This window comes from Hipposideros armiger, unplaced genomic scaffold (assembly GCF_001890085.2).
Source record: "Hipposideros armiger isolate ML-2016 unplaced genomic scaffold, ASM189008v1 scaffold_24, whole genome shotgun sequence".
Lineage (NCBI taxonomy): Eukaryota > Metazoa > Chordata > Mammalia > Chiroptera > Hipposideridae > Hipposideros > Hipposideros armiger.
The window spans coordinates 3425273-3452038 of NW_017731374.1; the positions used below are offsets into that span (position 1 = coordinate 3425273).

Genomic DNA, 26766 nt, shown 5'->3' on the forward strand with positions numbered 1-26766 from the left:
ATTCGCTCTGAGAGGAATTCCCTGTCCAAAAGGGAACACAGCTATACCCTTACCCTGGCCCAGCTGAGAGGAGATGGGGAGCGAGTGTACACACGGGTACATGCCCCACTCTATTCCACAGACACCCAGGGCCTACTTTGTACAAAACCTTGTGTTGGGTGTTGGGGTTCCTGAGATGACAAAGGCCCAGCCCCTGCACTTGGAACCTCACAGACGTCGTGAAACTCTTCTTATGCTTGACCTCATGAGCCACATGTCACTCTTGGCTCTGGTTACTGGGCTTAAATGAAGGACCAGGGACATACACATGCTCAGGGAGGGAGAGGCTTTGCAGGAGCCCATTTTGCAAAGCCTCGCTGCTCCTCTGCAGAAGTGGGAAGAGTCACAGGCCTTGGGGTCCATGACAGCCCGGTGACTGACCTCCAGTGATAAGGGAGGATATGTGTGTTTGGAGGAGTTGGCCATACTGGTCTGCAGGGGCATTGGTTGGGTTGTTCATAATTGGCCTTTTGGGACACCTACTGTAGCCCATGGATGGTGTCTTATATCACGTGGCTCCTGTAAAAGCAATGGTCTCAACGAAGATGGTAGAAATACTCCCCGCCATTGCTTCCTGAAGGCTTGGACCTCCAGACCTTCAGCCAGTTTGTCTCTCTGTTATAGAGCATACAACATGTTAAGTTCACAGGTTACCTACCTCGGCTGGAGATTTCTGCACCCAACACTAGGAGCAAGTGCAATGTTCCAAAAACAAGGAACAAATCATTCAGGATTATGGACGTTTCAATGTCTATATACTGACTTAGCTTTCCCTTCTGAAGTAACTACATGAAACCAAATCTGCAGAATAACAGCAATTTACTCCCAAACCCTTTACCTAAATTCCCAAAATCCTACCTCAGTTTGTGCAATATTACCGTACCTGCCACTAGATGGCCCCCCATGTGCACATAAGCCTCTCCCACTTGGAGAACTTCAAGTAGATTTTCTGGATTTTCCTTTAACATACACACACACACACACACACACACACACACACACACACACACACGTGCGCGCACGTGCACCCACACACAAAATCTTAACTTTCACCATCCTTAAAGCCAGTTCTTTAATATCCCATATAACATTCAAACAATAGGACTTATTCACAGTTCTGGATAATTGGTTTAACGTAAGAATCTGTGGGTGTTCTTATAGCCACAAAACACATTATTAAGTTAAATTTGAATTCTATTAAATATTAAATAGTATGTTTTGGTTTGTCTGTAAAGTAGTATGTGCAGTGTTTAACAGAATAGTCTAAATTCAAGTTTTTAAAAAGCACTAGAAGAGAAAAGAAGAACAAGCATTTTAAATAGTGTTTATTCCATGGCAGGCAGCATTCTGAGATATCTTAAATATTGACTCACTCAGTCTTCATGGCTTTGAAATAGCTCTTCCATAAAACATCATTATAACCATCTTGTGGACGAGGCAACAGAGACTTAGTGAGGAACTTACCCAGTATGTCAGCCAGGAGATGGCAGGCTACTGGAACTCCTGATCCTAGCTGGTTTGCACTGCCCTCTGCTGCCTCCCACCAGTCAAAACCATCAGGAGAGGCAGAAATCAGATTGGGTGAGGCAAGAATGCTAGTTGGATTCTGATTGCTCTTTTTTCCTTCCTTTCAGTTTTCTTATCTACAGTTTAGGGGAAAACAATCCCTAATTGCTGTGAAAGGACTTCGTAAGCTCTAAAGCATTACACAAGTGTCTGCTATTATTATTATTGGGATAATTTGGGTTTTGTGGGAATATGAGAACTCTCACATGTGCCAGGGAGTCTTGTGATCCTTTACTCATTCATACCAAAACATTGATTGCCTCTGTGTGAGACCTCCCATTTTGGTGCCTGTACTATTTCAACAACAAATCTGCTCTGCCCTGAACTCTGTTGCGATGGACTGTTGCGGTGAGGTTTCCTTGTGCTTGCAGTAGGATCCCTTAGCCTTGGGATCCAGACATTAGAGACAATGGTGGGACAACTTCAGGGGTGAGACCACAGCTGATTCGGGGGATGGCAACCACCAATTCTGCACAGGCCAAACCACCAATGAATTTTTAATTCATTACAAATCTTTATTTTGGAACACAATGTACTATTTCTGCATCCCAAGAGTTCCCATTTCAAGTGGCCAATCAGATCATCTTTGACAGAGGGCTTCAATTAAAAGCAGAAGTCTCGGGATGAATTGTAAAGGGCTTTCTTCTCCTTCTTTGGACCTGATGCAAAGCCACTTTCATATTGCTTCTAAGAGTTTCTCTAATTTGGCTTAATTTACCGCCCAGACTTTGATCCTTACATGTGAGTCATTTTGTATATGGGGATTCTCATTGGTAGGCTCTTGGTATAAGGAAAATTTTATTTTCCTTCTGGATTTGAAAACCCAGAAATAGACATTATTTTCCATTTGACTTCTCAGTATACTTAGCTGTTGTAAAACAGAATCAGTGTGGATAAGCCTGTAGGGATAAAGTTCATCAAGAGTATTTGTAACTTTACTTTTAGTTCCTAAAGTTTTTTTCTCAAAACCCTGTAATAAATGTAGTATATGTGACTTCATCACTGTCGCAGGGCTTCAGTAGGACATTGATTTACTCAGCTGCCTTAAGCCTGGTTTCCCAGAGCTCAGCCAAGTGGGATCATCTACCAAGGCCATTCTTCCCCTACCGGGCCATCCTCCAGGCCACCAGGGGGCATGCGTGAGCCAGAGCCAGGAAATATAACCACTGCTGCCTCAAAATCATTGGCTCCACTGGAAGAGGGCCCCATAGCAGCCCTCTTTAATATGCCATCTTCCTGTCATATTAAAGACAGAATGTCTTTATTGTACCTGTAATAGAAAAATAAGGAGATGCCAAAGAGATTCCTATGAAGGAGAAACCAACAGTGTAGGACGGCTTTGCACCTACAGTTCCCACTGGAACGCAAGGAGATACAGTGTTCTGTGTTGACTCAGCGTCTGGCTATAAGAGAGAGTCAAAGTCTCGTCGTTTTCCCAGACTCTGTGAGGATCCCTTAGCCTGTTACTCCAAGCCTTTTCTTGTTGCAGCCATGTGAGGGCAGTGATGCAGCTCACTAGGCTAAGGGTTGGTTTGCCTTGTAGGAGCTCTTGGATTTGAGACAATTTTAATCCTTGGGACATTTTACATTAGGGCCTCAATGCTCAAATTAATGTCCTGGCCAACACTTTGCCCTACACCATCAAAGGGAACAGAAATGGCTGGCTTCAGTGGTATTTCCTTCCTTTCCCCAAGAAACGGAGCCCCCTGGTGCCTCTAAGAGTTGGGTGATCCCGGGGAAGTGGCCCAGGGAGAGGTGGGCAGGAAGGGGAAACTGTAGACCTCACACAAACTCTAGCCACTAGGCTACCTCCGTCTACTTTTGCTCATAGTTTCACAGTTTGATGCCACTCATTTTTTCAGCCCAGCCTGTGGGGCCACAGTAATACAAAAGAAAGTCCTCAATAAACGGAACTTCCCTTTTTTGCTCCCCACAATAGTCCATGCCAAGCACAGTCTCCTTGTCTCTCGCCTGGACAACTTCTAAGTGATCTTGATGCTTTCCGCACCTCTTCCACACGTCCACGTCCGTTCTCCATGCAGCTGCCAGGGTGGCCTCCCCTCCCATCGCTCTCTTTCCATCATGAGCATACTCAGAATAGCCCAGCCCTACAGAGGTCCACACACTTGCTTGAACTTCCTTGCAAATTTCTGCCTCAGAGCCCTTTTGTCAATACGATTGCCTTGGCCTGAAATGCCTTCTAAATCCCTCTCTGCCTTGATACTTTTTTTCTTAGCCTTTAAGATCCTCCTGAAGTGTTCCAAGCCCCTTAAATCCCACCCAGCCCACTCCCTAAGCAGAGTTAAGCTCTCGCCTTTGCATTCCCATAGCATTTTGGATTTCCAGTTTGAGCTCTACTGAGCACTATTTTGTAACTGTTTATGCACCTGCCTTCTCCATCAGATGATGACATTCCTAAAAGTAAAGACTGGGTAACTGTTACTGTACTACCTCAAATCGTGCTTGATAATCAATTAATGAATTATCCAGACTGTGTCAAACCTCTCTTCTAAGGCCAGAGACACCCAAACACTGTGGTTTGTGCTCCAGCCAGCTGGGCCCGGAACCACCCCGATTTTCATTTCAGGCCCTTTTCTCCCGGCCAGGTGCCGGATCTCTGAGCCTAGTGTGCCTCGACCCTAAGCCATGATTGCAGCTCTGGGCCCTTGAGAGGAAGGGGCAGGGCTCAGGAGCTGTGCCTCTGAGAACAGGCTGGAGAACAATAGCAGGAAGCGCCCCAGTGGGAAACAATCATGGGGTGCAGCCCATGTGGAGGAGCTTCCTGATTGGCTTGATTTGTTCTGAGCAGGAACTCTTAGAATAACTTTGGAATTATCCCAGTGGGATGACAAATTTCTCCACCGAGGAGGAGCTGTCGCCTGGTCATGTCATGCATGGAAAACATGATTAGAAAAAAACCAAAACCTAAGAGGAAGTTCCTGTTAGGAAGATCCATTTGGATTACCAAGCCTCCCAGCCCCTGCCACAGCTCCCCAGGCCAGCCTCCTCCGGAGCCTGTACTTCGGGCACAATGGAGCTGTTACCTGTGCCTCCCAGATGGATAGCATTCTCCCCTCCCGGGCTCAAGGCCAGAGGTGCTGTTTATCCTTTGGTGGCCTGTGGGGCAGCTCATGGAAGCCCAGGCAGGGATGCTCCCTTTCAGAACCACATTCCAGTGGTAGACATTTATTAAGCACTAGCTGTGTACAAAGCACTCTTGTAGACACTGTGGGAGCCATCGTAATATACCAGGTGCTGTTTCTACTCTCACAAAGCAGCGGCTTCCAAACCATGTTTTATTCTGTGGAAAGTCTGAGCTGAGGCAAGAATGTTGTGGAAGGGTGAGAGGGGCTCCCGGTCCACTCATGCCTCAACCAGAGAAGCAATATTTGATCAAGATGTTTGAAAAGAATATTCTATATTGCTAAGTGGAAATGCTGAAAATCTTTGGAGTTGGAGGGGCTTCATTTGCTGGAAGGAGGCAGCACAGGGCAGCCTAATAGCCTACGCTCCAGCAACAGACAAAGCTGGGTTTGGATCCTAGCTCCGCCCCTTACTGGGGGTAGGTGACAAGATACCGAACCTCTTTCCACCTCAGGTCTGTCATCTATCAAATGTGAATTATAGTAGTAGTTACTATGCAGATTGCAGAGAATTGAATAATGTGTACAAATCATTTAGCAGGTTGTGTGGCCCATGGTAAATGTCCCATAAATGCTAGTTATTTTTATGACTATGACTGTTGGGCATTACATAACATTTTTTGATAGACTCATTAAGATACTAACTCAAGTATAATATATTGAGAGCTCCACCAGTCTCCCCAGAGTAACCTCCAATATGGACAACAGGCGAAAAGGTAATCCCCGGTGTGGGCATTTATAAAAGCTGTGGCTGAAGCTGTGTGGATGTGTACATACACACACACACACACACACACACACACACACACACACACACGCTGATGGGAAACCAGCTCAGCAGGAAAGCTATCACAGAGTGCTGGACTTAGGTACAAATAATGAGTAAACAGGGATTTGGAAGAGAGGAATGCACCACACAAACAATTTTCACAATCAGTTATGAAAGCCCAGATGCTTCCTGCGTGAAGCACTGGCCTTGGAGAGAATCACGGGGGGAAATGAAGTAAATGCTGAGACTATCCATCATTCGGCCCAGTTCCTCGTATCTGTGTGTCTTTCACCTGTGGTTTTGTTTAGGTGAGCCCCAGAGTAAATACGTGCATCTCACACACACACACACACACACACACACACACACACACACACACACACACACACATGTGCGTGCGTATACGGGGTCAGGTGAAATTATATATTTGAGATATTTGGGGAAAAGAGTAAAAAGTCTAGAAAACACAGCAGTTGCATTCTGCATTATCTTATCTCTGACAAAGCAAGTAATACATGTTTCTTTTTAATAATTTCTTTACTAAGTCCAGAGTTTCCATTAGCTTGAATTTGTTCTTTTAAGAATCATATTTGACTGAAGGAATTGAGGCTATTTTCAGCTGAAAAACAGTTTATGCATTCACTGAAACAGTCATTTACTCAACCAGCATTTCCTGGGAACTTTCACTGAGCCAGGTTCATTCTATTATAGAAGCAAGCTAGGTAAATGCTAGAAGCCATATTTGAGAATGATAAAGAAGAGATGGCTGTTTTCCTCAAGAGCTTTGCAAATGGGAGTTAAGAAGGGAACCCCAAATCTATAAAAAAGTGATTAAAATACCATGGGATAAAATTGGTGATAGAAATATGTCCCCGAGGTATGGCAGCAAGGAGGAAAGGCATCTTCACAGGAAAGGTGTCAGGGAAGCCTTCCAGAAAAAGAAAATATCTGAGCAGATTCTTAAAGAATGAGTAGTAATCACTTAGGAGTTGGAGAAGAGAGAGAACCAGGGCAATCCAGACAGAGGGGGAGTTAGGAGCAAAGGCACTGAGGCAAGAAAGAGCACCCGGTGTGCAGGGACCCACAAGGAACTCATGGTTCCTGGAGGTACATGAGAGGCCGGAAGTGTGCCAGAGTAAGGAGCTTATAGCAGAGAGTCTGTGAGGGGTTTTCAGCAGGGGAGTGCAATTGTGACACATTCTGGATTTGAGGGTGATGCGTCTGGATAGAGGTAGGGCGCTTGGTTAGAACGTTGCTGTAGACATTTAGGAGAAAGGCGAGAGCCCATACAGGGCTCAAGAGGAAGAGATATAAAGGAGATTTGTGGGGGCAAATTGGCAGGAGTTACTGGCTAATTTATGTGTGCGGTGATTATCAGAGAGGGGCAAGAGAGAGGTCAAGATAACATCCACGTTTCCATCTTGAATTGAATGGACTGGTGGTGGTGTCAAAAACTGAGCAAAAGAATGCCAGAGGATGGGAAGAGCCTTATGGAGAAAGATGAGTTTGGTTTTGCATATGTTGGGTTGGAGGTCCCTGTGGACCATCCTGGTGGAGACATTGAAAATGCAATCGTATATATAGAAGCTGGAGTTCAGAAAAAGATTGAAGATATAGATTGGGTAGAAATCAGCCTGTAGGTGGGAATTAAAGCACAAGGCTGGACATAATTAGCCAGGGATAAAATGTGGAACAGGAGGAACAGTGAACCAAATGAACATTTGATGAGGTAGTAGAAGAGAAGCCCATATTGAGAATACAGTGTCATGGCCTCCAAAGGGGAGGAGGAGTGCTCCACAGTTTTTTAAAAAGTAAAGTCAATAGATTCACACTGAAGAGTATCCATTAGACCTGGCAGTTAGGATGTCTTGGACATTCACAAGACCATATACCACAGAGTGATGGGGACAGAAAGCAAGTGGAGTAAGCCTAGGCGTGGTTGGGATGTGAGGATGTTAATGGCAACTGCCGTTAGGGAAGTCTGGAAGAGAGATTCAAGAGTAATTTGAACAGGATGTAGGTTCAAGAGAGTTCACCTATTTTTGGAATGAGAGAATTGATGCTTATTTATGGACTAAAAGGAAAGAGGCATCTTGGAGAGAGATTGAAGCTATGGAGGAGATGGGGGTAATTAATTAATAGAGTGCCATCTCGGAGGAATCTGCACAAGGTCAGGTGCACAGGTGGAGGCGTGGGCCTTATAGGAGAGTCTCTGAGTCCGAGGCTAGAGGTGAGAAGGCTAGAGGAAACTTTTTCTCTTCCTACAAAAAGAGACGTTTCTTGAGAAGAAAGGGTTTAAGCTACCAAGAAGTGCATTGCTTTGAGAGATCATCTCACTTTCATGTAATCAGAACTCGTTCTTTCTGATGAAACAGACTCAAACTGGAATCACACCCAAGGAATCAATGTTCAGTGTAAGCTTGAAAACCATTGCCTGCCGCAGAAATCAACTTGCCTAGATTCTGATGGTGTGAGCCGTGTGATTCCAGATGGAATAAATACACAAGAAAAGGAGAGATAGGCTGGTTTCCATGGACTAAGGAAAACTTACGGAGAGAGAAATTTTTGTTCAGATATATTTGGGTTTAAATGTGATTAAATGAACATTTTTAATGAAAAGTGCTACTATGTCCCAGCTGTATATTTCGATAAAGATAAAAATCAACCTAATACCAATGTTTTCTTTTTTCTCAATAAATATAGAAATTAGTATATTTGGGGGGGAAAGTAGCAAAACCAAGCCAAGATTTGAAAAATTATATTTAACACCACTATTTCCAAGCTTGTGTCATCATAGAATCTTTAAAAGTGTATTTTTGCTTTGCCTTGCTTTTCATTCTCTCAACAAATATGTACAGGGAAAAATATGAGGTACAGTTATAAAGTAAAACATAGTCCTGTCTCTCAATAAACCTATAGTTGGAAGAGGATGGTACAGATAGCGTTGGGTGGATAAATTCATTTTTACCCCTCTCATACTAGGCGGGGTATCCCAAGTCCCTAAGAGGGCTGAAAATGCTATGGGGATTTGGAAGGGGTGAACACATCAGATTGAGGGGACTTAAGAAAGACATTTTTACTAAAGAGACAGAGTCCAGTTGGGGCTTTGATTATTAGGTGTGTTTTCAGTAGATGGATTTGGGAGTGGGGAGTCATTCCTGGCTTTTTCGTGGAAAATGAATAGCAGTCTGTTCTGGCTGGAAGAGAGGGGAGGGTGTAAGGCTGGGAGGGATTAGAGCAGAGCAGGGAGGCTGCCAGCTTCCAGCCTAAGTAGTTTGATGGGATTCGGGAAGGTGTGGAGAGCCATTGGGGCTTTTCCACAAAAGAAAGGATATGAGCTGTACTTTAGGAATCCTTAAAGGAACCATTCTCTTCTCTGCCATTTTTCTGTCTCAGTGATGATGTAGGGGGGGGGGAATAAAAAACAACGAAATGAGCTTGAGTTTCCATTGACACCGTGCAGTCAAGGAAGGTCCTGTTCTTTCTTAAGGAGAAGTGGAAATCCTCTGTTTATTTAAGGGCTGTTAACCTTTTTTCACAGTAAAATACCAAACGATCTGTGGGTGATTCCAGATATACTCATCTAAATAAAAGGAAGCTGTTTCCTTGCAAGTTGAGTCACAAATGAAAAATATTTGGTGAGTGCCATAGAAACAAATGTACTGTCTTCCTGAAATATGGGAAATGAATTTTGTAGCATCTATTTGTGTGAAAACAAACAATATTCTTCCCAAGTGCTCTACCTCGAGTATAGAAATAGAGAGATATTGAGAGAGAGAGATAAATATTCAGAGAATAGAGGGAGGGCTCCTATAATCAGGCCTCAGGCAGAGTTGGGGGTCCAGGCAGCAGGAACTAATGGGACAATCTTCAGAATCGCGCTGTGGGAATGATTCACCCAACACTAATCTCCCTTCTTGTCTCCTCTCAGGACGCAGATTACTGGGCCAGAGTTCAGTCAACCTAGGTTAGTTATATTTCCATTCCTTGGCCAGGCACGTGGGCCCTCTGATCCGTAGTTTCACCCACTCCACAAAGAGCCCCAGAGAGATTGTTTTCTGGGGGAGGAACTAGATATTGTTCCCAAAAGGAAAGTGTCAGGGATTCTGGGCAGGCACAACGAACAGCTGCCAGCCACCGTTAGCCTCTGTCACCACACTCGCTTCTGAGCTACATTGAATGTGTCTTCTGCACCTACCATGTAACTGAAATGTCAGTGTCATGAGTGAGCACCATGTAGTTACGTCCTATGCATAGGGGTGATTAGCTCACTGCACTGCAAGGCTGGACCGTGTTTATAGTGTGTAGACAGCCCAGTCTTGGCTCTCACTGATGTTAATCCAGCTGGCAAAGGCTCTGGGAGTCAGACTGACAAAAACATCACAGTCAGAGCACACCAAAGAAATGCTAGGACATGGGCGATTAGCCCCGTGTAAAAATCAGGAAATTCTCTGCCAAGATTTGGGATGGGTCAGGGATTGAGGGTGAAGCACAGCTCCAGCCAAGCCCCATTTACAGGAGTTGATTCGCAGTAATGAATTCCAAGCCTTGCAGTTGCTCGTTTTTGTTTTTTTTTCTGCTGCTGCTGCTGAGTCATTACTGAGGCTCTGGGCTGTGATGAACGATGGCCCCACATCCTCAGCCTACTTCTAAGATTATTTATTCAAAATTCAACAACCTGTGGCAACTGTCTCATATGTATTGGGATAAGCAGTAGATGCAAGTAACCGAGACCCACAGTAACAGTGGCTTCAACAAGATGTTTATTGCTCCCTCTAGAGCAGTCTGGTGGTTGTGCTCTGTGAATTCCTCAGGGACCCGGGCTTCTTCCAGCGTATCCCTCTCCTATCTATGTCCTCACAGTCCAAGATGGCAGTCAGCGCACCACCTGCACACGTGTGCATTTCAGGCAGAAGGGTGAAGGAAGGACTGAAGAAGAACCTGTAAAGAAGGTTCTAGAAGCTGGCCTACAGAGCTTTCACTTACATCCCTTTGGCCAGGATAACCTATGAATGGCTACGAAAGACACTGAGAAATGTGGACATTATTTTGTGTGGCCATACACCTAACTAAACCTTAGGGACTGTGTCACTATGAAAGAAGGAAAGTAGTGAACGACTAGTGGTCTCATATTTTTCCTTGTGCTGGATACATAAAGATATGGGCAGCTCTCCTCTCCTCTGAGTGGCAAACACCCTTCCTGAAGCTCTTGTTTAGCACACTGGCCAGACAGGCACCTCATTTGACTGCTCAACTGTGAAATTACAGTTCAAGAGGAGAGAACACGTCTGAATTCAGCACCTTTGGCCATTCTGTGAACATCTTCTTTCATTTGGGGAGGATTTACTGAGACTCAAATGCGTGCCAGCTGAGCGGCCGTGTTTGCTCTGTTCCCAGTTGATATGTATGTAACCCCAGCCCGCATCCCTCAATAGTGAGGAAAGTTGTAAAGGTTCACTCACTCCATTGTCAGGAATAGACTGGTCCTGCTCAGAGCTTGCTCAGAAAGATACTGAGGGTGCTGAGGATTTTGTGAACATAACTGTTCCTCTCACCTCAGCTTTTAGTTGGTGCTGACTTCACTCCATGAGGAAACCAGGAAGTCCCCCTTTTTCTTGGTCATTCCACTCCTTTCTTTTTCCACACTTTCCCCATCCCCCACCCCACTCCTGGGCCCCTATTCATATCACTCGTGCTCCCCACTGGGTAGTAAATTCTGTTTGCCCTGGGTCTTCACATTTCCCAGAATGGAGTTCCTACAAGTCATGGTGTTTGCTAAACTTGACCTCTGCATGTCCAAGGGATAGACAATTAGTGAAAGCTACAGGAAAATGAATTTTGCCTAAATCTGTGAGCAAGCATTCTGACGGTTAGTACTGTTCAGAAAGGGAATGGCCTGCCTTGGGAGGTCGTGAGTTCCCCATGTGTGGAGGATTTCAAGCAGAGGGAGGATAACGGTTGGGTGGAGTACTGTTCAGGGGCTTCATGTTTCTGAAAAGCAATTAGATTAAATGAGTTCCACTCCTACCCTGACCCTATGTGGTTCTGTGAGCATACAAAATATTGGGTTGTTGGAAAAGTCATGATGTAATTTTTCTATGTTTTTTTGTTGCAAAAATGCATCATGACTTTTCCAACAACCCACTACATCTGGTTGCATATGCATTCTTGAAGAAGTAAGGGGAAAAGAGGAAGTAGTTATCGGAGGCAGTTGAAAGCAGCGGTAAAGAATATTGGTTCTTCAGTACCAGGGTCCAAATCCTGGCCCCACATTATCTTTGTGACCCTGGGCAAGTCAGTGACCTTTCTGTATCTCAGTTCCTTTATCTGTGTGATGGCAGTTAGAGGTTTTCTTACTTCCTAGAATATTGTGAAGATTAAGTATCATAATGCCTATAAAACACTTAGAACAGTACCTAACACACGGCAAACACTCAATAATCCTAATCATTATCTTTGTTGTTATAGTATGTACATAGCAAAAGCAATATTAAATGTATTAGTATTATAATATTGTCATCATTAATGGAGAAAGAAAAATGAAGCATACCTGAGTTTATAAGCACAGCCCTTTCCAAACTGTAAGACTATTAGAAACCCAGTTTGTATTAGTCTGTGTTCCTTTGGATTCAACTGAGAGATGCCCACACAAAGGAAAATTTTATTGGCTCCTATAAAAAGGTTAAAGGTGTAGCAGAGGATCATGGGAAGTGGTACAGAGAATCAGTGGCCCAAGATCCCTCTCACTCAGCCTCTCTTCTTCTCTTCTCTCATTGTTTGAGCCTTGTTTTCTCCCAATGCAGAGGATGGAAAGTAGGTTCTCAATAGGGCCTTGAAGGCCAGGTCATTCTGGGCCAGGCAAAGCACAGCAGAATGAAAGCACAAAGTGACTGGGAATGTTGAAGACCTCTCTGAGGCATCATGCTGAGCCCATGTCAACTGAGCCATGTCAACTGGAGGGTAGAGCATGCGGTGACTGAAAAGGCCATGCCAGGCCACATGGCCCTGGGTAAGAGTAGGGATATATGATATTCTGGGCCATGGGCCATGCTGTCTCCTCTGCCTGGCACGTTTTCTTCTCTTTTCTACCTGGCGAATGCATCCTTCAAGGCCCAGCTAACATATCACCCACTCAGTTAAGTTCTTCTGACCACCTTGGATCAGTTGGAAATTGCATTCAGCTGTGATCACAACAGTGGCTTAAATTCATAATAAGAAACCTGGAGCCAACAATCCAGAGCTGGTGTAGTCACTCCATGATGCCATCCAGAATCCAAGTAATTTTTCTCTTTCTGCACACTAAGCCATCCTTCATATACTCTTGCCCCTGTGAATACCTCTAGCATCATATTCTTTATGGTAGGCAGAGTGATAAACCCCCCAAAGAAGTCCACATCATAATCCCCAGAACCTGTGACTACATTAGGTTACATGGCATAGGGGAATTAAAGTTATAGATGGAATTAAGCTTTTGAAACAGCTGACTTTAAAATAGGGAGATCATTATCCTGGATTATCTGGGTGGGCCCAATGTAATCATAAGGATCCTTAAAAGTGGAAGAATGCATTAGAAGAAGACAGTCAGAGGGAGATGTGACGGGCAAAGAATGGTCAGGGAGATGTACGATTGCTGGCTTTGAAGATGGAGGAAAGGGGCCGTGAGGCAAGCAATGTGGGTGGCCTCAGGGAGTTGGAAAAAGGCAAGAAAACAGATTCACCCTTAGATCCTCTAGAAGGGAACACAACTCTTCCAACCCCTTGATTTTGGGGGTGACACTCATGTCGGATTTCTGACCCAGAGAAATGTAAGATAATAAGTTTACATTGTTGTAAGCCACTACATTTGTGGCCTTTGTTACAGCAGCAGTTGGAAACTAATGCATCATCTCTCTAGCACCAGGTCCCTGCAGGCAGAGAGGGAGAAGGGGCGGGGCAAAGGACATATGCCACTTAAGTCAACCCTCCTCCTTTTAAGGGGCTTTCCCAGAAGTCTCTCCCAATAATGTTTACTTACATCTCATTGGCTAGAGCCATCCTGTGGCCACCTTGTCCTGCAGTGGAAGCTGGGATGGGTACATTTTCAGCTGAGCACACTGTCACCTCGAACAAAACTAAGGATTCTGTTAGGATGGAAGAAGGGGAGGATAGACACTGGGCAGGCATCTTGGAGTCCCGCAACACTCGCAGGCAGAGTGACACTTCCACAACCCATGGTTCTTTCCTCTATGATGGCTCTTTTTAGGTTGTAGTGTAATTTATGTGTTTGCTCGGCTGTTCTCGTCACTCGGCCAAGAGCTCTCATGAGCAGACACTGGCTGCCTTAGCTCTGTCCCTGATGCTCAGTGTCATGCCTGATAGAAGGTGCTTGCAAAAACCTGGATGGATGCATGCATAAATGGACTTTGAAATGAGAGAATGATGGATGTACTTCCTAGGGCCATAGATGCTTTGTATTTCCTGTGAGGAAGGTCTATTGGGGCTAGGTAGATTGTATAAGACCACTTGGCCATGATTGCTACTTCGTCTCCAGTAAATGAAACCTACACAGTGTGTCACCTTTCCTCATCGCCTATTACAGCCTGCTTTTTGCTCAGAAGAAACTGAGCAAGCCGGTCAGAGGCTATTATGCGCACCTGTCTCAGCCTGAAAAGCCTCGATTAACCTTGTGTATAAATGACACTTCCTGCCCATTCTTTATTTTTAGCTCGGCAATATCCTATTTGGCTCCTCCAGGGAAGACTGCATTATATTTCAGTCATGAATCTACAATACAGTGGCGTTTGTAGCCTGGCTGCAATGACTTCCTAACCCATGACACTCTGTTTCTTAGGATGCTCCTCAGCCCCAAAGACTCAGGTTGTCCATAGAGAGATCACGGCCTGGACGGCCAGTGCTCTTAGGACCTGGCCCAAGACCACATGTGCATTTGTAGAGAGATCTGCTACTAGGTCTGACTTGCTTAGACTTACACACACTGTTGATTTTCCTCATTCATTCCCTTGGTGTGAAACTCAGTTGTTCTTATCACAAAAGTCTAGTTTCGTTGCTTTTTTCTCTCTCTCTCTCTCTCTCTCTCTCTCTCTCTCTCTCTCTCTCTCTCTCTGCCCTCCCCCCTCCCCCACAGTTCCTTCTCAGTTACTCCGTATCATGACCCAGATCTTTAGCACTTGAACTATATAGCTGAGAGCCCTGAAACCCATAGAGCCAGGGACAGGCTGTGGAGACAGTCGGGCCAGCCAGTGGGCATGAGGTCACAGAGACCTCTTAACCGCCTGGGGCAGCTTCACCAGGAGAAGCGAGTTACTTGGAGTCAGCCTTTTCTTTTTTTTAAGTCAGCCATTTTTAACGCGATCTTATTTATTTTAAAATCCCCGGTAGGTCCTAGCTCCAAGCCCAGCCAAACGAGCTCTGTAAATGTTGGCTGAATTGACTGTAAATCAATGTTGAGGTGCACCCAAGTAACCCCTCACTTGACATGAGCAGCTGAGGCCCCGGCTTTTTTCCTGTGCTACCACCTGTGAAGGCTGGCTTCTCAGCACGAGGCTGGAGGAGGCATTTGTAAAAAGTGATGTATTGTTTTTATTCTGATTAGAGAAAAAAAAATGCATGAATTTTTTTTAATTGGGAAAATATTGAAAGTTATAAAGAACAACATTAAAATGACCCAATATCCCATTACCCAGAGACAATTACCACTGATATTTTCCTATTTTTCTCAATCTTAATCCTCATGAAGGGGTGCCCTGTATCCTTCAAAATTTCTCTGAAGATTGGGGGAAGTGGGGCAAGGGTAACTTGTATTCTTTTTAATCTTTTAGCTTCACGTATTATTGGGATATATCTATATCTCTCTCTATATATATAGATATAGATATGTAATAAAAATTAGGATACATACACATATATAATACACATACATAATATATATCCCTATAATACATTAATATTTGAGCTGTATCAGTTAGCTATTGTCACAATAGTACTTTATGACAAACTACTCTTAAACTCAGGTTTAAAAGAAAAATCACTTGTTCTTGTTCATACTTCTGTGAATAGACTGGAGTGTTGGCTGGTCTAGGCTGAGCTCAGCTGAGTGACTCTGATTTAAGGTGCAAGTCCAACTGGGCATGGCTTCTGACTCTGGGTTGGGCTCCAGCCTGCTCCCCACTTGTTCTTTCCAGAGCCCAGGCTGAAGGGACAGCAGTTGCCCAGAGAAGCTCTTCGATGGTACTGGCAGAGGCACAAGAGGACAAGCCCAAATGGGCAAACGCATTTCAAGCTTCTCCTTGTGTTGTGTCTGCTAACATCCTTTTGGCAGGTCCCATAGCTGAGCCCAAGGTCAAGGGCATGGAAGTACCTCCCACACACCAGGAGACCAAAGCAACTCCTGTGGCCAGGACCAACATTACTGGGTCAGGGATCTGCATACTCTTCCCATGGAGGTGAAGGTGGAAAGGTGGGAATACATTTGAGAAGAATAGAATTTACCCACATCCTAAATACCTGCTGAGGTATTCTGACCTTTGAGATTCAAATGAAATTTGCTCAGAACCCACCTGGCCTGTAATACCATTCATTCTTTCCAGGAAACCTCTAGTCTACAGCTCCTCTACCCATTGAATTAGTTCAGTTGCTGGATCATTTGATTATGTCATTGTGTGTTGTCCTCAGGCTCATATCTCTTTCCTTGATTCCAGCACTCTTCCCCCAAAATAATTTACACAGATGTGTGTAGAAGATTTTGCTGAACATTTGGAATGGCAAAGGAGTTTTATAGCTCTTTGTTTAATGTCTATGTTGCTTGGCCCCCTCTCCTCTGGCTTCTATCTGCACCTGAGCCCCCGCACACAGCCTCTCCCAAGTCAAAGCTTGCTGAAGAATTCACCCTGGTCTCAGAAACCCTGAAGGTCTCATCTTGACTGAACCATGGCTTTTTGCAACTCGGTTCAGCTTCTTTCATTCATTCCACATACTTGTATTTAGCATTTGTGCCCTCTCCATGAAGTATCTATAATCTAGCAGGGAAAATTAATAATTTATATATGCCCTAACATAGAGTTACTAAACTTCAGCACTACTGGTATTGGGGGTCAGATAATTCTGTGTTGTGGGGCTGTCCTGTGCACTGAAGGATATTTAGCAGCATCCCTGACCTCTACCCACTAGATGCCAGTGGCACCAACTCCATGCTCCTTGAATTATGGACAACCAAAATATCTCCAGACATTGCCAAAATATCCCCTAGAGGCCAAAATCACCTTGGTTGGGAACTACTACTCTAACATACAGTAGACTTGATAAGACCTCTGATAAACCAAAATAATGTGCTAAGAAATGTTCAGAGGAGCCAATGTTATTTCCTGGTGGGGAATCTGTGAAAGCCTCATGCTGTAGGTGGCATCTGAGCTGAGACTTCAAGAATGGGTTACAGCTTTGAGATGGGTTTCTTGGAGAAGGGGGAAACATGGGGCACAAAGGGGAGAAGAGGGAATAGCTCAGCTGGACTAAAAAGCTAAGTGAACTAGACGTGCTGGTAAGAGTGGGGGCCATACAGGTACTGGGAGGCTAGAGACTGCAGGGCCTTAGAAGCCATTGTAAGGTCTTCCACTTTTATTGTGAGTGAAATGATAAGTATATCTGAAGTTGTGTTCATTTGGAGGGGGTATCATTGTATATAGGGTTTGTCTTCATAAGCCAAAGTAATTGCTGCAAAGTCTCATCCAATCAGAACTTATTTTCCTGATGCCCAGGAAGGAAATGAAAATGTATTTAGTGCATCCCTAAATAAATCTGTGCCTATCTTGGTATTCCGTACCCCTTAGAAGATCTGACTCTGAACTCTTTACTTTAGGTCTTAGTCTAACAGACTTGGTTAGCCAGGTCCCAGCAGCAGATTAGAAGATGGAAGAGGAGGCGGGGGAGGGAGATAGGATATAGGCGGGCACAGACCATGCAGCCAAGCTTCCAGCATGGCAGAGGGGAAAGAGACCAAAAGCAAAACTGAATGAATGAATGAATGAATAAATTCAGACCAAATAATTCCAGAAGCACAATAGTCTGGATTCCTTTCGGCAGAGGGCACCCATCCCTTCATAACCCCAAAGCCATTGCTGAATAACAGTGCCACCCCAGTATGCCAACATACTCAATGATTAACAAGGCAGGAATATGTGAAATGCTGTAGAACCCATGTGATGAGAGTTCAGCACAAGGATTAGGAGCCTGGTCTACAGTTAGACTTCCTGGCTTGAATCCTTGCTTTGAGGCTCTGCAACAGTAAACTAGTTCCTTAACGTTGTCAAGCCTTAATGATCTCCTCTGTAAAACGGAGACTCCTTACTCACAGGGTCATTAGGAAGATTGAAGTAAGCCATGTGACTTCTTCGTTCAGTTCCTGGCAAAGATTTCGTGCTCAATAAAAGTTAATGTATTACCATCATTTCATTGAAAGAACACAGCTGCTGAGAGGTCCCCCAAATCATAACTAGCTGCCGTTCTGGAAGAGTCCCCAAGTCTCCTGGCAGTGCTGAAATTTGCCTTTTAGAAAATATATAGGATGGCTATGAAAACTGAGGAAAGTTCCAGAAAGTAGAGGCAATTATATCAGTCCACTCCATCTTTTTGGCAGTAGAGGACAGGCCACTGAGGGAGATGACAGCAGGCTCTTAACAGTTCTGGCCACCAACCATTTCTTGGTAGTGTATTTCCTTTGAGCAAGACTGGCTTGTCACCCTTTGGCCAACCTGTCAGAAGAGCAGTCATTCTGAGATAGCTAGAGGAATCTGAAGCTGTTTTCCATCAGATATTATGTCTTCTGCTGTGTAAAAATGCCTGCCTCCAAATTAAGAATATGCACATTGATAGAGTTGGAGGGGAGACACCAAAGCGTATTGCAAAGTGATGACAGTGAACTAGCAGCTGTAGCTCTGGGTTACTTCCCTTTGACCAGTGTCTGCCCTTCTGCTCCGTGGAAAAGCTGAAAACACAGAGTGTTCTGTAATGTGAAACCCTGGCCTGATACCTCAGCACAGTGTAAAGCGGAGACTGCCAGGAAGTCACCCCACAGGAAGGATCTGCTCTCTGGCCCAGGGATGGCAGGACAATAAAGTAACCTGTCCTCTTGTTTGTGTGTTTTCCAGGCTGGAGCAGGAAATACAGGCGCTAGAAAGTGAAGAGTCGCAGATATCTGCCAAAGAGCAAATTATCCTAGAGAAACTCAAGGAGACGGAGAAATCCTTCAAGGACTTACAGAAGGTGAAGGAAACAAATGTGATGTCTCTCAATTATACCCATGAGGAAGTAAGCACCAGTAAAATGGTGCCAACTGGACAAAAGGCCAGTTGGTATTGACGAGAAGGCTGAGCCACATACTCTGGCATTGAGGGGCAGATGTGTGAAGTCCAGTGCCATCTCTGCAGCTGAGAGTGACCTGTCTTCAGGTGTGGGACCACCTGCCTGCCAGGAGGCACAGAGAAGAGTTACTAAATTAACCCCATCTATCTCCTGTCCAAACCCTTTATATGCCTGATGCCTGAAAAGTCATTCCCATTGGACTCCTAAAACCTATAGAATCCTAAAACCGATTCTTATTAAGCAGATTAAATATGTTCCCTATGGCTTTAATGGCTTTCCTTTATTTAAAAGAAAAAAGAAAAAAGAAAAAAAAGGCCAGAGGCAAAAACCAATCAAATGGACATGAATTCCAAGAACAAAGTGTAAACACATACAATTTTACAGTGCTGTGTATGTAGCAAAGAGAGGAGAGAACCCATAAAGCCAGCAGGCTCTAAATAGTACCTAAGGACCTTCCCTCCATTTTATAACTCCGGTTTCCTCAGGTGCCCATCAGCAATAGGAAAGCAATCTAAACAAATTAATTTTAAGGGGGACTTTTCTGATACCACAAAACCAAGGGTATTTGCTGGGTAGAGAGTCGAAATAAGTCTTCACTGGGAGACATTCGGTGTAAGATGGGCTTGAGAAAGCTTTCCCTTAAACCTCAGCATCCCAAACAAAGTTCCTGGAAGAAAAGAGAGCTTCGGGTGTGGCCGCCAGTTAAATTCTGGGCCTGGGCCTGGGGCAGATGGGTTAAGTGGACGAGGGTTTCTGTCCTCGTCTGTGTAGTAACGCTCGACTCTGCTTTTGTTTCCACAGAGCTTCTCCAACACGGATGGAGGTAAGTGTAAGCGCTCTCTGCCCTGTCTGTAGGTGAGTGTTTTCACCCGGTCAGCTTAGTTTCCTGGACACTGGCTCACAAGGAGACGTGGCGTGTTGGTTTGTGAGGGCATCGGCAAGAAGGAGCGGCACTGTTGGGGGGCACTGAGGAGACCCGCACCCCAAGTGCTCTCTGCCTGTCTTCTTCACGGACTGCTTCTCCACTCCCCGTTGCTAGTCCTACATGATGGGCCAGGCGCTTGTCCTTCCCATTCGTTCTCCCCACTTCCACTTTCTTGAAAGATGCTCAGCAAAGAGTGTTCATTAAATCAGGACCAGGTTCCCCTCCCCATCTCCCCGGGGCAGGACTGAACCCATTGGTGCTGGCGGTTAGGTCTCTAGGTCACAACACACGTCAGAAGGCCAGTATCTGGTGTTTAGGGCACCTTTCTAAAGCCTCTGTTTTTTCTTTGAACCTGACAGCTGCAGTTTCTCCAGCCTCCCAGGGAAGGGGGCTGGACAGAGCATCCCTTCCTGTGGGGCCCAGTTGACCCAGAGCGCGTGAAGTGTGGGAAAGGGTCCTGGCTCCCTGCGCCCATCCGGGCAGGAGCAGGCCCTCCTCCGCTCTCCCTTCCCTTCCTGGCCCCTGCCCTCCCCTCCTCTTACCTGGGGCCCTGGGGGACGAACTTGGGATTGTGTGCTTCTCATCCTTCCCCTGGCGCCCCTCACCTTAGCTACAAGCTCCAGAAAACCGCTCTTTCCGCTTGCACTCTGGCCCTCAGCTAGACCTGCTTTAAAATGGTGGACTTGTCAGAAGGATCAGATACAGTCTGCTCATCTGGTTCTTATAAAGTCAGCCTCTAAACTAGGAGGATGAGTGAGAGTGATAGCGGACATCAGTGTTTCCCCAGTGTCACTTGGAAATTTATGAGAAGAGAATTTTAAATGCAGTGATGGATAATGCATTTTTCTGATTAGCAAAGATACTTGCACTAAGGATAGTCCTGACTTCAGAGAAAAAAATCTCTGGGTACATTGTGTTTTTTTCCCCCAGCAAGTGAAAGGCAGGGGATCTGGATTTTGGCTCCCCAGGTGATCTTTGGGAAGGTATTAAATGGAATCTCATGCGCTCCGTGCATGTGGGCAGGGACGAATCAGGGCCGAGCCAGCAGGACCTCCTTCTCTAGGGTGTGGCCAAGTCAGGGCCCTTGTTCTGTGCTTTAGGGGTGGAGCATGGTCTGAGGATGTGACCTTGACTGTTTTGGGGGGTGACTGCATTGGAAGGATAGTGGGCTTCCTCGGTGCCAGGGGACACCTGAGGCACTGCACACAGTCAGCAACAATACAGTAAGTGTCAGGCTGGGATGGGATTGGGACACCGACCCGTAGACACCTAAATACCAGAAGGGTACACATGGACCTTTTATGCTTTCAATTTTTTTTTTCCTCTCCCTTCTCAAACCAGGAACTTCCCTGGACTTCTCAGGAACGAGCCATGTCCCTGGGAAGGCTTCGTGGGGCATGGAGACCCACACAGTCCATGGCATGTTAACAAGCAAAAATGAAGCTTCATTATAAACCGTTGCCACTATCTCTTTCCTTTTCACTCTGAGCTTCTCTCAGTTCCTCTTGCATTACTTCCCACTATTTTTATCGGTTCACCTAAGCAGTTCGTAGAGGTGGTGAGAAATGTGATCCTAACTAAAATGAGCTGCAGAGGAAATTGCCTTCATGATTCTGTCCTGCATTGCTCTTTGACAGGATGGGTGATCTCAGTTAGGAGGATATGCACGTCTTAGGGATCCTAAGAAACGGCCGGGGAAAAGTTACTGTGTTCTTACCTGTCAGCTTGGATTGTGACCCCTGCCATCTCTGGTTATAACATTGTTGGGGTGGGGGAGTTTTCCATCACACCATCTCTACTGGCAAAGAAAGAAATTTGTAGGAAGAAACACATCCTTCCAAGAACATGGTCCATGTTTAGGTCGCTCTGTGGCCTGAGGGTAAAAACTGAAGCGTATCCGGTTGAGGGACTGTGAAATGTCTAATTATTGTCTCATTCTTTAATTTCAAAGCCCCTTTGATTTTAAAGTTGCCAAGATCCTCTTAGAATCAACCATTGTTACTAAGACCCAACACAAAATTATTATGGAATAATACTTTAAGAAAAATACCCAGCTTCTGAAAATGCTGACTACAGAATCCAGGGCCAACTAAGGTTATATAACTGTACAAGATACTGCAGATAATTAGCAAAAGCAGCCCTAGTTTAGTGAGGTGCCAAGGAGATGGCTGCTGGTGTATGTGTGTGTAATGATTCAGGTATCCTGTGCCACCCTGTGCATCTCAGAGGAGAAGGTACCGCTGGATCACCAAATGGCCTTGGATCACATGGCAGACCTGGTAATCAAGAGCAAAGTATTGTGATCTGAAGTAGGATTTCCTGACCATATACATTCTGATCCCACTACACATCCTTCCTCTGCCTCCCCTATATGCACTGTTATGTAGCAGTCTTCATCAGTTGGGTGGGTTGTTTTTATTGCCTTAAATAGGCAGTGTCTTGTGTAACTGTATATTGCATGCAGTATGTATCTAGTGCTAACTCTATTCTTTACCCATGGAGGAATTGCTGTGAAACCCTTGGCCAGAACTGACGAAGGAAAAGTACCCTGGGCCTATGCAGATCTTCTTAGGTTTCCATCCCAGTCTGTGGTCTGATGTCATCCTTATATCAAAACCTTCATCCCAATTGTTGAGAAATCTCAGTGTGTCTTCACGTTGCACAGAAGTCACGTTTTCAGGGCAGTTTTCATCAACTTTGTCTCTCTTCTGTGTCCATTTATGTTCTTCATAGCTACAGTCACTATTTTGGCAGTGCTGGACCTAATAAGAAGCACTCATGTTAAGTTTCTGCTCTGTCAGTGACGGCTCTCTGCCTTCTCTGACAGTGGGAAGAATAATGATAGACCGCCCTGACTTGGTCAGGAAGAGGGCAGTGTTCTGACTGAGGCCACGTGAGGACATTTTTCCCACAGAAGCGTTGGAGGCCCCATTCATTATTCCTTGTGTTGGTCTATCAGACACCTCCTGGCTGCATAACCTTAGGGTTATGCATTTGCCATTTAATGATATATTGGGGGGACTGCCCTGTTCTTCCTCATGTCCCACTCCTTGCCACTCCCTTGTCTCTTAGCAGAAGCCATGTAGCCCCAAACCCCCAAGAGCTGTATTGCTCAAGCTTGCTTATGGCCCGTGAACACTACACAAAATAACTCCATCCCCCATTCACATCTGACAGGGAGCTGCCCCCTCGGGAAAGCTGAGAAATAAGCATGAGGAATCACACACTCTTTCAGGTGTGGAGTCCCCTGTCTGTGAGTGGCTTTTGTTTCTAGCTACTCAAACTTTCTGTGTGCAGAGGTGCCCTAGACACTGTATTTAATGTAGAATGTACTAGACACACGTGTGTCCAGTCCATGTGTTATCACCGGCTCTTAATGGCTTGAGCCTCCATCTCATTTAAATTCAGGAAGTCAGACTTACTGGGATTCCATTCCACAGATTTCTGGAAATCCTCAGTGAAGCTCAGAAGTTCTGCACATCTTTTCTGGTCACCTCTTGTCCCCAAAACTGCCCCTCTTTCCCCAGACTGCTGCCCCATTCTTCCCAGGGACCACTGGTAGCAATCTGCCCCCTCTCCCCTCAGGACCAGCTTATCCCAACCTGCTGCTCTCGCTGGCCCTGCCTTGCACTGGTTTGGGGTCAGATCCTCCCCACAGCTCCCCACAGTGAGAGTAGGGCCTGTAACCAAAGTTCGGGAACCCCGGCAGCAAAATGTGCAACTTCGGACAAGTGGCTACACTCAGAACCCTGGCTCACACCCAGGCCCATCTTCAGGGGGGAAGGGATCCCACAGGCTGCTTCGCGGCCACCTCCCAGCCCATCATCTCAAAAGCCTAACTTTTTTCCTTGCGGTAGGTCTTCAGCCATGTCTGTCCGACCCAGAGTTCGAGCTCTAGCACATTAGGCCCCAGAGAGAAATGGTAACTGAGCCTCACTCCAACCTAAGACCTGCCTACCTACTCCTGATTTCCTGTTTCCTCTCCCCCAAATGGTTGATATGGGAAAATCAATTCTCTTAGAGAAACCCTGCTCTGCCCTCACTAACAGAGGGTGTTCTTTGTACTAAGAACCAAGTAGTCTGGCATCAGTACATTCTGAGTTGTTCAGATTCACGTGAGTCAGAAATGGTCTGGCTGGTGTAGAACTGAACTAACCCTAATCCTAATCCTAATCTGGTATCTGTTAGCTGTTGTCTCCAGTATGAAATAAAAATAACAAAGAAACCTGCCAAAGCGAAGGATACAGAGAATAGGACAGACATAAGAGATGTGAAGGAGGTAGAGGCTAGGGGACTAACTGGACACTGGGAGGGGGAGTGAAGGGCACTGCCCACAACCCCAGCCAGGTGAACCGTCGTGCCAGTGAGCTGAGATGCAGAGTACAGGACACACAGCGGATGAATGAAGATAGTCTTGTTTCGGACATATTGAGTTTGAGGTGATTGTTATAGGATGTTTAGTGGAGATATGCAGTAAGCAGTTTAATGTAATTATTGATACGTGATTGACATTCCAGGATTCTGGGACGTGGTTGTACATAGGAAGGAATCATATCACATAGAGCCCAGCTTTCTAGAATGTTCCTGCGTTGGCTTTTCCCCTTCTCTCGGGGGCACACACTGGTTCTTCTCCTTGTCTCACCCCAGTGTTTTCCTCCTCTCTGACACGTTGGTACCCTGCTGACGTTCATGCCCCCCAGGGTCTCCCCTCCCTGAATGGGCTCGTCAAGGCGTATCCCCAAATAGAGCTAGTCTCCCTCGTTTGCACTGTGAGCTAATGGTGAGTCCACTGGGTGTTGTTAGTTGGATCTCAGCATTTTCTGCCTGAAACACCAGCCTGAAGTACTGAAATTGTAGGGTGAATTCTAGAGGGTTTTTTAAAACAACAACAAAAAAAAACGCCTATGAAACTGGTATTCTGAATAAGTCAGGCTCATAAAGCTCCGTTTCCAGTTCAGGGATTGAGACCCAAATCTGTTTGTCAGTACTGTTGAATGCACATTTCTAGTTTGATGTCCCATAGTTGGTGAATGCCACCAAGTTGATCATGGCTCTCACGGGCCCACCGCACCCCCACTCCAGCCAAACGCATTGTACTCTTAGAATCCAGAGCTTCCTGATGAATCTTTTAATACATAGAGCAGTCCTGGGCTTCAGCTCTCTGGCCAGGATCCCTCCGGCCTCAGCTCCTCTGCTGAATACCAGCCACTGGGCAGATGCTTGTCTTTGTTCACCCTGATCCTCTCACTCAGTGCCCGCCTCGGTGCTCCATTATGTAGGGCAGACGAGCTGCTGTCTCGGCAGTGAACCCATTGGGCCTCCCGACACTGTGCCTAATTGTATTCCCTGTTCTCTGCTACCAGATGCAGTAAATTACATTTCCTCCCAGCTCCCCGACCTGCCAATCCTCTATTCACGAACAGCAGAACCATCACCTGGGCAGGACAGGACCAGCAGAGCAGCTGGTAAGTCCTGGGGTCTGTTTGGTTTTGATGCCAGGACTGGCCATGGGGCCTTGCATCTCTCTGCACTTTATTACTGAGGGATGCCCAGATATTCTTATATTGAGGGACCCTATCCTCAGCTCAGCCTCAAACAGAATTTCCAGTGGCCACACTGGGCCCTGATGGATGAGTCATTGAGGGCCGAATGGGAGGGAGTACTGAGGATATGGAGTCCGTCTCTCGTGTTTGTGGTGTTTGTATCTGTCCTTATTCTCAAAATTAACCTGTACTCTGCCTCCAGGGATTTTTATGTTCCGTATCAGAATTGCACATGATCAAATGAGCTATGTTAGAAGCTGGGTGGAAAGTTTTTTCCAAGTTTATGAGTATGTTGGCAGAATCCTTTGGAAATCAAGCTGTTTGTATATTGTAAATATATATTCCCAAGTCTTCCCATTTTTGGGGTCATTTCTTAGGTACTGTGGTATTTGGGGGGGGGAGTAGCAATTTAAAGGTCATATGTTTCTTGCTAATGTTTCTCATGATGGTGTTTCTCGATGGTGGATTTTAGAAAATAATACATTCACGAGTATATAGGGAGTGCTCTGCTTTGCTCTGTTATGGGTGAATGTGCCTCAGAAATCAGAACTGGAAGGACGTGAACAAAAAAATCTCTATACCAGTCTGTTTGCTCTACACAGAAATGCACTAAGGGCCAAGGGGTTAAATGACAGTGAATTGCCAAGGTGGCACAGTTAGGGACAATGTAGGTGAATTCAAATATGATATCAGAATATGCTTTAAAGAATCTAGGTATGTTTATGTTTAAAATAAATCACACAATGACACCTTATATGACACAAAACAATCATGGACTTTTAAACCAGAAGAGATCTTTTATATAGACCAAGCTCAGTATTTTATGAAGCAAATAATGCCTCTTTATTTTAATGTAAAAGTAAAATAAAACAGCAAGTAAGTATGTATGTGTAAGTATGTATGTGTTTGTCATGTACACTGACTAAATTTAAATACCTACTGGGTTTGTCTGTAAACATCATAACATCTTACTTTATATACAGAGGCACAGAAGTCTAGAGTTGGGTGGCACTGGAAGTGGTGTCCGGTCAAACCCAGCCAGGTCTCTGTTTCCCTGGATAGTCACAGGACGGATAAACCAGAGCTTGCAGCCCGCGGTTGTTGTACACATGGATCGATGGCAGTGACTTAAGCTGCAGACTCTTTACAATGCTCCAAGGTGCCCTTCTTGATCAAGTCGGGTAATAACTGTTCCCATACCTTCCCACTTGTTATTAGAGACCTCTGTGTCAATAGTTCCCACGTTGTGGGTAAAAAGCTTTCCAGCCCCTCCCCACACATTCCTGTACCTCACGGAACATGCGATATGATCCAACTAATGAATCAGCTCATGGAGTGGGTAGGGATAGGGTATGAGAATTCTTTCTGGAGGGAATAGAAAAAGGATTTTCTCAGTGTTGGTAGCCAAAGAGTGTTAAATTCAAGAGT

General features: G+C 45.3%; 1 protein-coding gene across 7 annotated transcripts in view; it reads left to right on the top strand.

Moving 5' to 3' along the window:
- PALM2AKAP2 (PALM2 and AKAP2 fusion) overlaps positions 1–26766 on the top strand; it is a 428602-nt gene that overhangs the window by 202320 nt on the left and 199516 nt on the right. For 2 of the 7 annotated variants that reach the window (XM_019635842.1, XM_019635846.1), the window contains exons 1-4: positions 9468–9484; positions 18657–18771; positions 19672–19693; positions 25159–25260. Coding sequence is in view for 2 of the 7 variants with exons in the window: in XM_019635843.1 (XP_019491388.1) it covers positions 18657–18771; positions 19672–19693; positions 25159–25260 (239 nt within the window). In the remaining 5 variants the exon portion in view is untranslated. Of the gene's footprint in view, positions 1–9467; positions 9485–18656; positions 18772–19671; positions 19694–25158; positions 25261–26766 lie in introns of those variants that run through there. The other 5 variants (XM_019635845.1, XM_019635847.1, XM_019635844.1 and 2 more) reach the window with 4 other exon arrangements.